This window comes from Equus caballus, chromosome 23, assembly GCF_041296265.1.
Source record: "Equus caballus isolate H_3958 breed thoroughbred chromosome 23, TB-T2T, whole genome shotgun sequence".
NCBI classification, from domain to species: Eukaryota; Metazoa; Chordata; class Mammalia; order Perissodactyla; family Equidae; genus Equus; species Equus caballus.
In genome coordinates, this window is record NC_091706.1 from 48,041,290 (window position 1) to 48,057,775 (window position 16,486).

Genomic DNA, 16,486 nt, shown 5'->3' on the forward strand with positions numbered 1-16,486 from the left:
ACAATTACAGTTAATGAAGTCATGAGCACTATAGAATTGGCAAATAAAACACAAAATATGTGCCTGATTTTATTTCTCTATCTCCCTCCACCTGTGCTTTCCCAAACTCCCTCTTTTCAGTCATCGATCCTAGAAACCTTGACATAACTTTTGGTTCCTCCTTTTCCACTCACATACAACACATCACCAACTGCCAGAGTTTCTACTTATAAAATATCCTATACAGTGACCACAGCCCACTCCCACCCCAGCTGTCATTCCCACTGTTACTGGCCTAGCTTCCTTCCATTATTGCAACAGCTTTCTGATAGCCATAACTCCAATAGCTAATCTAGACTTTTCAGACCTCTAGTGCTATCTTCAAAGAAATACAAGTCAAATCAGGTTATTCACCTCCTCAAGAATCTTAAACACCCACCCAGGAGGAATGGAATTCAAACTCCTTAGCATGGCATCCAAGACCCTCCACAGTTTAGACACACTCTACTTTTCAACTTTTCATCTTTTACTACCTTTCAGCATTACTCCAGCACACCAGTTGCACACCACAGACCTGGCCCCAGTCCTCAAGCATGCCTCTGTGCTTTGGATCATGTTGTTTCTTCAATCAGGAATGCTTTCTCCAGCAACCTGAGAGAAGTCTCTTCTTAAAACTTTCCCAAATTTCTCAATTGGAACTAATTGTTCCTGAATTTTTCTTATCCCTTCACATTGTCTTGTATTATTAGTTAGCAGTTTACATGTCAGTCTCTCCTAGACTGACAGCTCCACGGGAAGAGGATCACAGTACAGTACAAACCACCTGGAATTTGCAGTGAACAAAGTCTTGAGTATACCACTTCATAGTTATTGATCTTGAGCAACTCACTCAACTCTTGGGCGTGTCAATTTTCTTCTTCGTAAGTTAAGCATGATACCAACAACCTCACAGAGTTGTTACCAGGATCAAATATCACTATGTAGATAAAATGTCTCGAATTGGTAGGTGCTCAATAAATATGTTCATCTCTGTAGCTCCATAACTTCTGGCATGGTATTTTGTAGGTAGGAGGCACTTCATCAGTGTTTGCTAAATGAATGAATCTACATGCCCTGTTTGTGATTTTAAGAATTTTTAAAATCGCATTCATAGATTTGATTCATGCAAGAGGGCAAGGAGGCTTTGTCAAACAGCTTTTATCATCACATTTGTTTGTTTTTTTTACAATAATCCATGATTGGTAACAAGAAGGCAATTATTACCTGTCTCTTGAAATGGTACATTTGCTTGGCATGATGAGTCTTTGCACAGCCTGATGCATGAGAGTACTTACTCTGCTTTTAATTGTTTTAATACTGTCAGTGAAGCACAGATCAGCAAAGCCAGTTCACAACACTCAATTTGAAAATGAAGAGATTCCTTTTTATTTTTATTTTTTTAAAGGAAATGAGTTGGGTTTTTTTGTTTAAAGATTGGCACCTGAGCTAACAACTCTTGCCAATCTTCCTTTGTTTTCTATTTTTTATTTTTTCTGCTTTTTCTCCCCAAATCCCCCCAGTACATAGTTGTATATTTTAGTTATGGATCCTTCTAGTTGTGGCACGTGGGATGCCGCCTCAGCGTGGCCTAACGAGCGGTGCCATGTCCACGCCCAGAATCCAAAACAGTGAAACTCTGGGCCACTGAAGTGAAGTTCGCGAACTTAACCACTCGGCCATGGAGCCAGCCTGGAGGTTCCTTTTTAAATTGACATACTAAGCAAAAACTAAAACATGGTTAAACTTTTGCTAGGAGATAGGAAAGACTGGAACATCAGCTCAGCCACTTACAAGCTGTGCTCCCTGGGGCAAATCATTTAACCCTTTGGGGCTCAGTTTTTCTCTCTGTACATTGGGAATAATAACGACGGCTATTATAGAGAAGCATTGTCCGGATCAAACGAGATAGCTAATAGCACAGTGAGCACCTGGCAGTGGGTGCTCAATAAATTAATTCCCTGTTTCCATCCTTCATTACTTTTACAAAAGCGTATGGCATATTTACTACTCCATTTTGAAGTAGTCCAATAATTAAAAACTAAAGCCAGTTATCAAAATAAAGGAACACAATGACAGTCATTTCTCCAGTTTCCTGCAGTCTGCGTCACAATTTTTTTTCCAATTATAGTTTTTTGCTAATCTACAAAGTTCAGCAATTCTCTATGGGACCTCCCAGCCAGAGTGTGGATCATCGAGGCTCCACTTAATTGAAAAACTGGATTTAATAAGGAAACAATAGTTATTGTGCCTTCAAAGAGACCATTTTCCATGCTAATTTATTCTCCAGTGTGTTCTTTCTGTGAAAAGAATGTACAAGCATGCTTTTTTATGCTCTTGGAGTAATTCTTGGTGGGAACATTTTTCAACATGCTTTATGATCACCTAAGTTGATGTGTCCTTACATATTTATGCATGTTTAAACATTATTGTGGGTGAGAAAAATCCTATTTTAACAAACTCCATAGAGAAATAAAGTGTTCCAGTTGCAGTGAAATTTGGCTGTAACAAAGACGTTATGGAATACTTGTTCCCAGACAGCGGAAAACTAGTGCCCAGATCAATCTCTGGGCTCTTGCTTGCTGGCTCCTCATACACCCCTCCAGTCTGCTTATGGCCACAAGCACCCACGGACAGATTTGTAGGGAATCATAATATAAAGTGATAAATCAGTATATAAAATGCAAAGCCTGACCTTGACCCTCAGAATTGGGCTCACCATATGATACTCCGCTGACTGGCATCTGACTTTCTTATATGCCTGGGTTCTTGATCCTTTCTCTACCCTGAGCTTTGATTCCTGTCTGATTCTTTATTTGCTTCTTCCTTTGAAATAATCCAGTGCAATTTCTCAGCCCCGGGAACTACTTCCGAAGTTGGTTTTGCCCACCTCACCTTCCGATCTGTCTTCTGACAAACGCCCACCTCCAGGTGCCCATTCTCTCCTCTGGTCACAGTTCATCACTCCCTTCTACTCCACCCACAGGGCTTTGTGGCATCTGCTTCCTGTCTTCCTCTGTTTCTTAGTCCTCTTTCTGCTTATCTCTTCTATCCTTATTTTGCACTTTCATTTTAATTCTAATATTACTCTCTCCTGGTTTAAGATCTCTTTAGGCTTAAGGTCCATAAAGCCCTCTATGGAGAAGGGTAAAGAAGGAAATATTTTTCAAATCAAATCGAATGGGTGAGGCTTTATTTGATAACAGTCGTGACAACCAAGATAGAAAGAGGGAGGCAGTTTCTTGCTGATATGTAGACACCTTGTTGATGTGTAGGTAGATCTCGTAGTAGGAGCATCCAGTTTGAAAGGATGAGAGGAGGCAAGGGACATCCCTGCTTATGTCACTTCCTGCTTTAATTGCATTGTTTCTCACCTGAGCAGATCCTTGGTTTCCGCCTCTATGAAAAAAAGTGTTTTAACAGTATGGACTAAACGGTGCCTGAGTTTAATCTTCAGTCACCATGGAACCTTCTGATCACAAAAGCTCCCATCAAGTAACCATCTTATCTGGACTCTTAGTTAAATAGTTGAAAGCTACAAGTTTTGTTGAATACTTTAAATACATTTTTATTTGTGGGACATGACTAGATACTAGTCCAAATTAAAGATACAATCATCAAATAGAGCAGATGATTACTTAAGTCCCTTAAAAGCTGGAGTTTTATTGATGATATCAGCGTTTTGCAACCAAAAAACACATACATATACACAAAATACTTGTTTGGTTGTTATGCACACACTAGTTCCTGGAAACTCTGAATAAAGCTTTACACTAGTTACCTCCCCATCTCACGCCCTCCCCAGCTCCTACCAAATGTTTCAGTCTTCTCATTTCCTCCTGGTTTCAATTTTGGGACCAGCAAACAGTTCTTGAGGTTCTACTCTGACTCAGATACCAAGATCTGAAGATACAGAGATAAATAAGGCAGGATTCCTGCCATCAATGAGGTCACAACTGATCCAATAAAACAAATAATGGCCTCACATTACAGTGATTTGATATTGGATCATATAAAAGAACTAGCTGACCCAGCCTGGGGAGTTGTGGGATGGAGGCATCAAAGAAGGATTCCTGGAGCAGGTGGAGTCGTAGCTGAGAGGAGGTCCATAGTCCAGAGTAGAACTAAGCTAAAGCTTCCACAAATCAGAAGAGGGAGAATTGGAAAAAAACGGATGCTAGATGAATTCTACTAAACACACTGCTACTGTATCAATGGATTTCACTTGTTCTCAATTACAAGGATGTGACTGACCTCTTTGATTCTTAAGAGACCATGTGAGGGATTCTGAGGTTAATCTAGTCCTGAAAAGATGAAGGTTGGAACTAACGCAATGGCAGTGGGGTGGGGAAGTAGGGATAGATGAGAGTAATTTATCAAGTAGATTCAGTAAGACTCGCTGAATGACCGGTTATGCAGACATTAGAGAGAGAAAGGAGTTAGAGATGACTTCAGAGATTCTAGTTACAGTGGTTTCATGCAAGTTTTGGGGGAATATACTAAATGTCTTATGGACATGGTGAGTTTAACATGCTGGTAAGACATACATGTAGAGACGTCAGGTAGAGAGGCAGGTACACAAGGCTGAGCTGGAGAACATTTAGGAGCTAAAGAATAGGTGGTACACAAAGACAGAGAAAATTTATTGATTCTCTCTCTCTCACCACATAGATTAAGAAGAGGAAAGCAGAGATGTGATTATGTCTTCTTTAGAAACCTATCCTTCATAAGGAATAAATTTATAACTGGATCTACAGAGTTCAGTCTGACTTATTTGCCAAAATTTAGAAATAATTCTGTTTCAATAACGTTTTCATTACCATGGTCCTTATTACGGAGGGATCTGACACTATATTTGATTTATAAATTATAATATAAATATAAATACTATCTGTAAAATATATAATACCAGAAGAGGAAAAAGAAGTCCTGAGCTTTCTATTCTTTTTTTTTTTTTGATCAGGCCTTGAGCTAACACCTGTTGCCAATCTTCCTCTTTTTGCTTGAGGAAGATGGTCTCTGAGCTAACCTCTGTGCCAATCTTCCTCTACTTTGTATGTGGGACACTGCCACAGCATGGCTTGATGAGCAGTGTGTAAGTCTGCACCCGGGATCTGAACCTGTAAACTCTGGGCCACCGAAGCAGAATGTTCAAACTTAACTACTACACCACCTGGCCAGTGGCATAAAGTCTATTTTTAGAAAGGCACATAGTCTGCTAAAAGTGATAGGGTATTCTAGTCAGAAACATAGCTTAGTTTGAATAGATACAACAGAAGATTTAGAAATAAATTCTATTAATAGTTATCATTTTAGATTATCAAATCAACTAAGATTGCAAGCAAAAATGTAATCTAGAAATGGCATATAACACACTAAATAAGAAGAGGGGGCTGTCGTTTACAAAGGAGTTGATTGGTCATTCGCTAAGCAGATGAATTGGGAATTTTCTCATTCATTCTCCTTTCCTTCTTAACAGAGATCACTGACTTTCTTCAGTTTATGGGCTCTCTGACATCACTCTTCCTGATCACCCCCATTTGTTACCTTCATCTTAGCAAATAGGTGAATAGCTCAACAATCTGTGCACTGGCTAATGTGAGTGACTATGACATTGTGAGTCTCAAGACCAACAAGGACACATGATTTAAGTAGTCGTTCTAGAACTAGCTCAAGATTTGCTTAGATCCCTACATATGCTACCTTCCAAGATAATAGGTATAAAATGCCTAGCAAACAGAACTATATATAGTAGGTGATCACATACTTTCAGCTGTCTTTTTTCTACCTCTACCACCAAACACCCTCTCCTTGCAAGGAGTCTACCCTTTTATAGTTGTCCAGACCCTATGCTAACTCCATTTTCTGTACTTTCTATACGAGAATGTCTCCTTAAACCCATTTCTGCATTCTATATACTTAAATGATATCCTTGAGGTGGTAAAACACTTAGTTCTTCAAAAGCAACAATAAATAATAGCTAATTTATTTATTGAGCACTTACCATGTGCCAGAAAGTTCTCAGTACTTTATATGTATTATCTCACTTACCTTCACAATCACTCTATAAGGAAGTTGTATTGTTACCTGCTTTACAGATGAGGAAACTGAGGCATGGGTCAATCAGTTAGTGCCAAGGACAGGAGAGAAACACAGGCAAATTCCAGAGCCTATACTTTAACCACTACACATAAAATATCGGTGTTTTCTTGAGTGTCATGAAGCCAGAAAATTTTGTGAGGTGTTCTGTGTAAAAGGGTCCCATTGGTAAATAACCTTGGAAACACTGCGTCCATGTAAATTGAAAAAACTCTTCAGAAAAGTAAATGGTAGAAAAGCCATGTTGCAAAGAAATTGACTTAATTTTGCTTAATCTGTTGCTTCTTAAACTTGGAACCTTTGGACCTGTTTTCATGTAGTTTCTAATAACACCTCCCAGAACTGATGTCTGTGGACAGGACTTTGGGAAAGTGTTCAGAGATGGCCTCTTACCTGTGGCACTGAGAGATTTGGAGGTTCATGGCTGTCCCACAGGACAAATTCAAAAGAATCTTCAAAGATTTCTCCACCAAAGTGACGATAGTAAATGATGCCATTAAACAGATCTTTCTGCAGAAAGCCAGGAACAGGATAGCCTATGGGGTCCACAAAATACCACAGACTTTTGTAACAATCTGCCAAGTGTTGGGGTGTAAAGATATTGGACTTATCTCCAAAAGCCTTCTCTCCCTAGTATATTGTATATATCCAAGGAATCTTCATTAAATGCTTTTTATCAAAGTTTATAAATAATAAAGCAGAAAAATTAACATTGCTACACCTCCCCTAAAATATGTAGAAAAATTAGCATTAAAAATATTTTTAAGAAACATGATCTTAAGTAACATTAACTACTTGATCCCTATTTGGTCACTCTTGACTACTTTAAGATGTAGTTATGAAATTATTCTAACAAAAGGTAAATGACTGTTATTCATGAAATTACTTTACCAATAATCTAGAATAGGCCAAATATCTCTCTTCAAACTTATTTGTTCTATCACCTTGCTTGGCAGACTTACTTTTTCATAGTGTAATGGTTACCTTGAGGCCCAGTTCTGGAACTTTCCAGATGCACAATCTTGGATAGATCAATTAAACTTCTCTAAGTCTCAGGCTTCCCATACACAAAATGGGAATAATAATAGTATATTGCCTCATAAACTTGATTTCCATGTTTGTACAAATTCTAACTCAAACAACCTTAACTGCCCAGAATTACCTATCAGTCCTGGCCCTGGCTTCTTCATGATCTCTCCAGCCTGCGGTGGTTTTGTGATGTTAAAGAAGATGTAGTCATCACTGGAGTCCATGTCTGAAGCTCTCAGCATGGAACCCTGGATCAGTATGGTCTGCCCCTCCTCCAGTTCAATCACAACGTTGGTTATGAGGAATGGGGGACTATCGTCTTTGGGCAAGATGTTGATGGGAAACTTATGGCGGATGCTGTGATGGCCATCGAATATCCTGAAGACCACAAAGTCTTTGGTGGAGTCGCTGTCATCATGATGGTAGCGAACAACTCCAGCCTGAAGGTCAGCCACGGTGAAGAGAAATCCTTTCCCACCTGATGGAGAGAGCAGAGATGCAGTTGACTGAACCAGGGGGCGTGGAGGCAGCAGCTGCAGCAAAAGCAGCCCTGGAGGAGAGGGCGTTAAGGAAAGTGGTGCAGCTAGATGCTTCCTTTGCCTGGAAGAATAATAGATTGTTTGGTGGGCTCTGAAACTCCACAGATCTGGTTCTGAATACTGGCTGTAATACTTACTAGCTTTGTGGACTTGGGCAAGGTATTTAACTTATTTGAGATTCATTTATAACACAGGAATAATAATACCTACCTCAAATTCTCTAGTAAGGATGAGAGAACTTAGATAACAGTACGTCTACAATAATGTTAATTATTCTCAACTCATTGTTTTTATCCTACATGGCAGCACTACTTAGAGGAGCAGTCTTGAACCAGCAGCATCAGCACCATTGGAGAAGTCATTAGAAATGCAAGTTCTTGAGCCCTATTCCAGACTACTGAATCAGAAATTCTGGAGGCAGGGCCCAGCAATCTGTGTTTTATCAAGCCCTCCAGAAGATTCTAAAGCATGCTGAAGATTGAGAATCACTAGCTTATAGGCAAAGAGCTAGAGCCCTGGTACCAAATGGCCGGCGTTCAAATTCCAGCTCTACCACTTTCTAGAGCTTAGACAAGCCAACTTCTCTAATTCTGAGGTTCCACATTTGAAAAATGGGAATAATCACAGTCTCTCACTTCATGAGGTTGATATAAGATAAAGTATGTAGAATGCTTTGCACCATATCTAACACAAAGTAAATCCTTAACAAATGTTTGTACTATTTTTCTACCTCCTCTGAGCCCAGAACATCATTGCCTTATGGGCTATAACTCTCCACTTCATTCCTACAATAGTAATAAACACAGCTTCACTCTGCATAAACTATTACAATTCTTGATGGAAGGTGCCCCATTACTCTCCCCACATCATATAGTTGTATTAAATACCTCACTGGAATAATGATTAAACGCTAGTATAATGGACATTACAAGTTACTTGCAGTCACCACTTTCTGCTTCTTCCTCAATAACAGAAACTTAGTTCTATTTGGAATGGCAATGTGATCATTTTAAAAAATCAGGTCCCCAGACTCTGTTGCACCTTGGGGTAGTATGTGAGTTGGTAGGAGATATAAGTGAAGTTGTTATATCAGACTCCTGGGAAAAGTTGTTACAGAGAGTAACTCAGGTAGCATAATTTTTTTCATTATCCCTTCTCCTTACTTCTTTGAATGCAGATTCAAAGCTTGGAGGTGTAGGCGCCGTCTTGGGACCACTGGCAGAGCAGAAAAGAGCTGTTGGCATCATGGATATAGAATGTCTACCTCTAGGCAACTGGTCACATGAGGAAAACAATGAATTTTTTAAGCCACTGTAGTTGGGTTTCCCTTACACGCAGCTGAACACCCACCCTAACTGATAAACCCAGGCTTAAGCTAACGTCCCACTGTCCTGGGATTAGGTAAGCAAATTTATCACAAATTTACCATTTTTTTTTAATTTGAGAATTCCCCAGTCACAAGTGATGATAAATAAGAGCTCTCTTTCTGCTTTATTATTAGGCACACTAAGAGAATTAAAGCCTCTGAGCTCATTACAAGGAAAGGACTATATTAACATAAACTATGAATATTATTTTTATCAGGGACATTACCTTGTTAACTACCATCCTTATAAGTATAAGTATAAATTCATTTCTTTTAAACTATGGTAACTGCTACTAATAACATAACATAATTATTACTAAAGTATTAAAAAACACATTTTTCTGTTTTTTAATACATTTCTCAGAAATAGAGAAATGAGAGGGAAATATTTTGTCTTCCAACTGGAATAAGATAATCCATTAAGACGAATATTTAGAAGGAGCCCTACATGGCATCTGAGCTCTGAATAATGAGCCAAGCACAAGGTACCATTCTTAAATGGTCATCCATTGATGTGAGCACCTAACACAAAAGCCAGTGGTTTCAAGATCTCTAGAATTTGAGGATATGGCAATGCATTTAGAAACGGGGCCCAAGAAATGCTATGCATATCCTGTGAAATACGATTTGCCTTTGGAGAAAATACTTCTTGGGTTCCTCTCTAGGTTACAAAGGTTGATCATTCACCTCTTAGTGTAAGACGTCCATGCTGCAGTCCGTCCACAGTGACTAGACGGACAGCACGAATGTCATCATTGTCAACAACCTGAAACTGTTCCCAAGTGATGGCCCGAGACTGCCCCTCCAGGAGATTCAGACCTACAAGAGAAAACAGAAAAGCATCCTGGAAAGATCTATGACATGCCAACTTGCCTACTTTAAGACAAGTTTGATGAATTTTCACTCACAAAACTGGCTGAAAATTATATCTTCAAAAGCTTTTCAAGAAACTGGAATTTAGTTTTTATTTTCAGTAATATTTTTGCTTGTACTATGAACTCAAATCTGACAACTGGTTCCTTATGGTACATCTTTTAGAGACACGATGGTGCCAGAAAATAAATACTAAAGTACAGATGTTATGTTCACAGTGATCTCCAGTTCAAAAACACTCACAAGGAGTTATCCAAAGGCTGCATTCAGATATTTTAAGCAGGCAAAAGAGTCAGAGGTACTTCTATGTGTAATTTATGAAAGCATAAGTAGCCCACAGGACAGAGAATGTAAAGTGGCTAAGTATGCAAATAAGGAGCTACTGTGCCAGGGAAGTGTTTGACGGCGTTAGACATGAAGTGTCTGACACTTTGCAACGAGGGCTGTATTTTAGCCTAGACTCTAATAAGGAAGGGACTTTTGTAACTAAAGCCATAGTAACTTAAAATAAAGCCTTCTCCTTGAACCTAGCACGCTGAAGGAAATCTGAGAAGAGAGAGTTGCTCAGAGCAAAAGGAATACAGATTCTGGACTGAACACTCCAGTCAGAGACAGGGAGCTGCAGCTTCATCAACCATTCCCATTACCCAGTAGACCTGGGAGCCAACAGATTGCAGAGAATCTTGAAAGGGAGCAGAGCTTTTTAAAAAAACAAGTTGATAAAATTTGAAGACAGTGTACTGGTGGACCTGGTTAACGCTCCTCCTCAAATCCACCCAACTCCTCTGCCTCCCTGGCCGTGACCATTTGCCTGCTTTCTAGCTGCAGCAGCCCAAGGGTTCTCTTCAGTCATCACAATTGTAAAGCCCTGGCTGCCACCATAGCCTCATCTTCTAATGTGGCTGCTTACTTCAACTGCCCTCATGAGCGAGGGCGACGTTTTGGCATGACTGTGTGATTTTGTGACTGTGGCCAGGTCCTACACCGTGGGACCCAGGGAGCCTGTGATGTGGCTGCTAAGAGGGGCCAGGTAACACAACCTGGATGTGTGGGGAATTAATATCCAGTGAGGCAAACTGCCCAAGGTGAGACAGGAGATGGGAATGAGCGAACAGATAGATCATTCACTCTTTCCCCACTTCACCTTTGACTCTTCCTACACACAGTGTTTCCTTCTCCTCCCAGAGACAGCAGCACTATTAAGCACTTAGCTTTACTTTCTTGTAAAATAAAGCTGGTGGTCGTACCAGCTCAGTCACACCACCTTTTTATTTGCTTCCCTCTCTGCCTCTCTCACTTCCCTCTTCCTCTTACTCTTGCTTTCAGTTTAGGGTTATGCTTATGATCTACCTCAGAGGCTATTTGTTAGGGTGCCTGGACCAAGGTATGCAGTATATTAAAAAAAAAAAAAAAAAAAGGAAGGAAGCAGGGAGCAGGGAGGGTGGGAGGAGGAACAAGCACATATAAAGAATCTCTGTATGAGCCAGCGCTGATGGTCTAGAGGTTAAAGTTTGGCACTCCCCCTTAGGGGGCCCAGGTTCGTTTCCCAGTCGCAGAACCACACCACCTGTCAATCAGTAGCCATGCTGTGGTGGTGGCTCACACAGAAGAACTAGAAGGACTTACAACTAGTATGTACAACCATATATTACATCTTTGGGGAGAAAAAAAAAAAGAGGAAGACTAGCAACAGATGTTAGCCCAGGGCGACTCATTCCCAGCAAAAAAAAAGAATCTCTGGGACTGGTAGTAAGGGTTTTGAAGCCAAGAGTGCACAGCACAGCACAGGACAAGGCATCATGGGATACAGAAGAGCAAGCAAGAAGACTATAAATTTATATAGCAAATTTTTAACAGTGGTTATGTCTTCATGGTGGAGTAATGAATGATTTTATTCATTCATTGCTATTTCATTCATTTATTCATTACTATTTATTTTATTTATTGTGCTTTGCAAGTTTTCAACCATGAACTTATATTAAGTTCATAATAAGGAAAAATTCACTTTAAAAGGATTCTGGGGGCCTGCCCCACAGCCAAGTGGTTAAATTCACATACTCCACTTTAGCTGCCCGGGGTTTTGCCAGTTTGGATCCTGAGCTTGGACCTAACACTATTCATCAGGCCTTGCTGAGGCAACATCCCACATAGCAGAACTAGAAGGATCTACAATCAGAATATACAACTATGTACTGGGGGGCTTTGGGGAGAATTAAAAAAAAGGATTCTGATGTCCAAAGTAGCCAAAACCAGATTTGGAACCCTCTTCACAAGCCTGGGTTTCACAGATCGCATCTATACACACAGACTACTAAGTCTCTATGCTTAAGCAATAACCTACCTAATAAGTGATTATTACCAAACTTATGTTACCAATTCCTTCTTTTCTCTCATTATCCTTCAAACAGTGGTCGAGGGGGACATAGCACCAGAATAATAAATCAGGGCTGCTTAACCAATGTTCTCCACCGCTATTGAAACTCACATACACACAAACACATACATGTGCATGAATGTACCCACGTGCAAACACACACACACACACATGAGGCAACTCATTTAAGCTGCCACTTGAGGATTTAAATCTGACACAGATATTTTCCCCTTAACAGAACTTACCACCACTGCTTATAAGTATGTTTTGAACGCTATTGATGGGATTAGTGGGGAAAGAAAAAAATCTTCATTTGCTTTCCACATTTACATCTGATCTGAATATATACATTGCATTATAAGTCCACTCAGAAATGAGAGGCAGAGTAAGCCTTCTTTTAAAACAAATAAAGCCATTTAAGCTCTTGTTTATGTACTGTGGTTTCCATGCAACCTGATTTAAAAATAAGACAATGGATTACAGTCTCCACCTTTCTTCAACTGACCCCTCTGATAATTTGAGTTGGAGACCTTTTCTCTCAGTCCAAGTACAGCTCAATATCACAAAAAGTCCCCTTTTTCCTCACTAGTTGAAAGGCATCCTTTGGGCTTAACTCCCGCAGAGGAAAGAACTTGGCTTCAGGACACAGGAATCCTGGATTTAAATTTCTCACCCTGTCAGCAGGAAAAACAAAACAAAACAAAAAACCAACTATCTGATCCCCTTAACATGCCTGGGTATCAGTTGCCTCATGTGTGAAATGGGAATGAGACAACCTTTCTTTCCTGACCCATATACTCTCTTGTCTTGCCCTCAGGGCTGCTTTGCTTGACGTCCCATACTGAGTTTCACCTGTGTTCCAGGACACTCGCGGGGCGTTTGTGTCTGCTGTTCTGATGGAGATGTGGACTGCAATAGGTGCACTCCTTTCAAAGAAGAAGTCATACACCTCCAACTCCACCTGCAAACAAACAGTTGCATATGAACCACACGTTGACAATTTATAGTCTAAAATACCACTGTTTCTGGGATATGCACCACAGATGAAGGCGAAATGGATTCAGGTTTCTGTTGCTGCCTGATCTAATTTTTGACAACCTGATGTCACTTTTTCAGGCTCTACATCTTGTTCCTTAGTTTATTAGTATTTTTAAATTTTATTCTCCATAAAAGAATTTCCTATCCTGAAATAAGCAAATAGGCTGGAGAAGCATTTGCTCAGGAGCCTATGTCAGTCCACCATCAGACCACTTGAGCCTCTCTCAAAGGATAGGGTCTAGAATAGTAGTTCTCAACTGGGAGTGATTTTGTCCCCCCAGAGGACCTTTGGGAATGTCTGGAGACATTTTGGTCTCACACGTGTGCAGAGGGGTGCTACTGGCATCTAGTGGATAGAGGCCAGGGATGCTACCAACATCCAACCATGCACAGGACAGCCCCCACAACAAAGGATTATCCAGTCCAAAATGCCAATGGTGCTGCTATTAAGAGACCCTGCTCTAGAAGCATCTATCCCACTAGACATATAGTTAAATGCCCATATTTTGTTTGCTCCCATGAAATTCATAACTAATAATTGGGGCTGTATGATAAGTTTTGAACCTTATTATGTGCTATGTATGCATTGCACCAGGTGTTGACAGAGAAGGACGAGGTGTGATACAGAAATGGAAGGCACACTGCCTACTTTTGAAGAATGTGTGGTCCATTTGAGAGGGTAAGAGAAATGATCACACAGCAACATATCAGCATAGTACACAACAAAAGAAACAGATTCAAGGGGGCCAAAGTAACAGACCAAAAATGAAACTCTACTGAGGTGGGGGAAGTCTTTTTGGGGGTATAATGTTAATATTATGTTTAGCCATAGGAAATTATATGTTATGCTCTCACCAAGGAACTTTCTTCTCAAATAAATGTCATACCTAATAAAATGAGTTTGAATTTTCATGCCTGAAAGAACGGACTGCCTTGGCGTTACCGCCCAGGGAAGGGTCAGCCAGCTTTAGGAGCACTGGCCATTGCTCTGCTCTCAGTAGTCCCACCCTAGGCTGTTGAACGGACAAAGTTTTGTAGAGGCCTGGGGCTGCTGGCCTACATGATCTGAAAAGCACATAACCTCCACTGAGAAAATTGAGAGTTACCTTCTAACCAAAGAAAAATCACATATTTGGACAGGATATACATTAAGATTACACTATACAATGCCAGAAAATACACAAAAGAAGCAGCAAATCTGTGGTCCTTTTTTTTTTTTGAGCTTGAGGTAAAACCGGACACGTAACGAGAAATTACTTCATAATATGGAAGGAATGAGAGGTGAGGGCAGGGAAGAAAAAAACAGCTGCCACTTACTATTAGGATGTGAGGAAAAGCAAAGCAAAGGGTAAAGCATTTTTTTTATCGTCTGAAGTCTTTGTCTGCCCTTGAGGCTAAATGCTAAAATGCCCTAAATTAGATGTAGGACAATTTGGTAACCCCAGGGACACTCATTTTCCTTACTAAACCTGAACTCAAGTCTGTATCAATCTGCTCATTTAAATTTTCCATCCTGTTTGAATCAACTTACTGGTAGGTCTGTAAGTTTGTGATGGGTTATTATGTGCAAGTCTGTAACCAGCTATTGTCCACTCCTATTGAATACAAAACAGGGAGAAAGGCAGGAAGGGGTTTCAATTAGATAGAAAAAGGACTTTCCTGATGGAAAGTGTTTGATAGTGAAATTAGTCACCCAATGAGTTTATGGACTCTCCTGTCCTGAATCAATGATATTAACTAAAATTAAGGATCCCCAGTAAAATAGTCTCCCAAACAAAAAAGAATAAAAGAATTTATTAAGGAAAGAATTGTGACATTCGTGCCCATCTTCCTCTATCTTGTATGTGGGTCACCACCACAGCATGGTTTGACGAGTGGTCTAGGTCCGCACCCTGGATCTGAACCCACAAACCTAGGCTGCCGAAGTGGAGCACACTGACCTTAACCACTATACCACCAGGCCAGCCTCTAAAAATTTTAGTATGTTTTCTATATTTAAAACTTGAAATATTTTTACAAAAAAATTATAGATTTCTCACTCCTCTTGACAAATGAGAGCCATAGCTACATTGGGCGTGTCTGTATTCCACGTGGCAGCAATCAGCTGGAGCTGAGTTATAGCTGCTGTCTAAGGTGCTAGCTCTTTTCTTCAGTTCCTCACAGTCTCCAGGTGGGTTTGCCCATTTCCATCACCTGCCTGGCTCCTTTGGGCATTGGAGTTTGCATCCTGATTTACAGTGACTGATTCTCTTCGGAGGCCATGAATGTACCAACTAGCCTGAAGGCTAAGGGGAGTAGCCTCTTAAATACCTCTGTGAATACCCAATAGGCTACGAGCTTTGTCTCTCTTTCTTCTTACCTCATAATGTCTCCTCTCAGAATGGCTGCTGTTTGGTGGCTGATAGGCAATCTGCAGGTCGCTTAGATCTTTCCAGGTAAATGAAGAGACCGGTCTGGTGTGATCCCACAGGTGAGTCACATAGCCCTGGGGTGGGGCTTTTGTAATATTGAACACCAGCAAGGGCTTAGGGGTCTCATCCTCTTCACAGTCCAGAACCGATGTAGTCAAAGAGGTCAGGATGAACTGATCCACTTCCAGAATAAACATGGCCATGAATGCAGCCCTTGGAATCTGATTAGGAATGCCAGGTCTAATGTAGACGGGCAACCACGCACTCTCTGACTTTGAAGGAGAAAACAAGAGGAATGAAGCTATAACACACAGGGTTAATAGTATGATACTTAACACAAAGTCACAGCCTAAAGGCTGTAGCCAGCAGTGATCTGAAACCTGGCTGCACATTTGAATCATCTGGAGAGTTTTTAACACATGCTGATGCCCAAGCTCCATTTCCAGAGGTTCTAATTTAATTGTTCTGAAGATGGGGCTAGAACTCTGGTATCTTTAAAGCTCCCTGGTGACTCAGTGTTGAGAAGGGGCATCTATTTCGGCTTCAGAAGGAACTGGGCTTTTGATTCTATCTCCAGCACGTATGATTTGTGTGACTTTAGACAAGTTATTTAACTCCTAAATCTTATTTTCCTTCTTCTATAAAATGGAAATACTAGATCCCCATGTATTAAGTGAGGATTGAATGAGACAGCCAAAGTAAAGCACTTGGCAGGGTGTGGCACACACCACTAACCTCCTGT

At 40.4% G+C, this 16,486-nt stretch overlaps 1 protein-coding gene across 18 annotated transcripts in view; it reads right to left on the reverse strand.

The window, feature by feature from the left end:
• FREM1 (FRAS1 related extracellular matrix 1) overlaps nucleotides 1–16,486 on the reverse strand; it is a 145,451-nt gene that overhangs the window by 88,977 nt on the left and 39,988 nt on the right. For 15 of the 18 annotated variants that reach the window (XR_011431765.1, XR_011431764.1, XR_011431769.1 and 12 more), the window contains exons 6-10: nucleotides 15,693–16,016; nucleotides 13,148–13,256; nucleotides 9,736–9,867; nucleotides 7,277–7,621; nucleotides 6,508–6,650 (exon numbers count right to left, since the gene is read on the reverse strand). Coding sequence is in view for 9 of the 18 variants with exons in the window: in XM_070249083.1 (XP_070105184.1) it covers nucleotides 6,508–6,650; nucleotides 7,277–7,621; nucleotides 9,736–9,867; nucleotides 13,148–13,256; nucleotides 15,693–16,016 (1,053 nt within the window). In the remaining 9 variants the exon portion in view is untranslated. Of the gene's footprint in view, nucleotides 1–3,177; nucleotides 3,415–6,507; nucleotides 6,651–7,276; nucleotides 7,622–8,845; nucleotides 8,957–9,735; nucleotides 9,868–13,147; nucleotides 13,257–15,692; nucleotides 16,017–16,486 lie in introns of those variants that run through there. The other 3 variants (XR_011431772.1, XR_011431771.1, XM_070249091.1) reach the window with 3 other exon arrangements.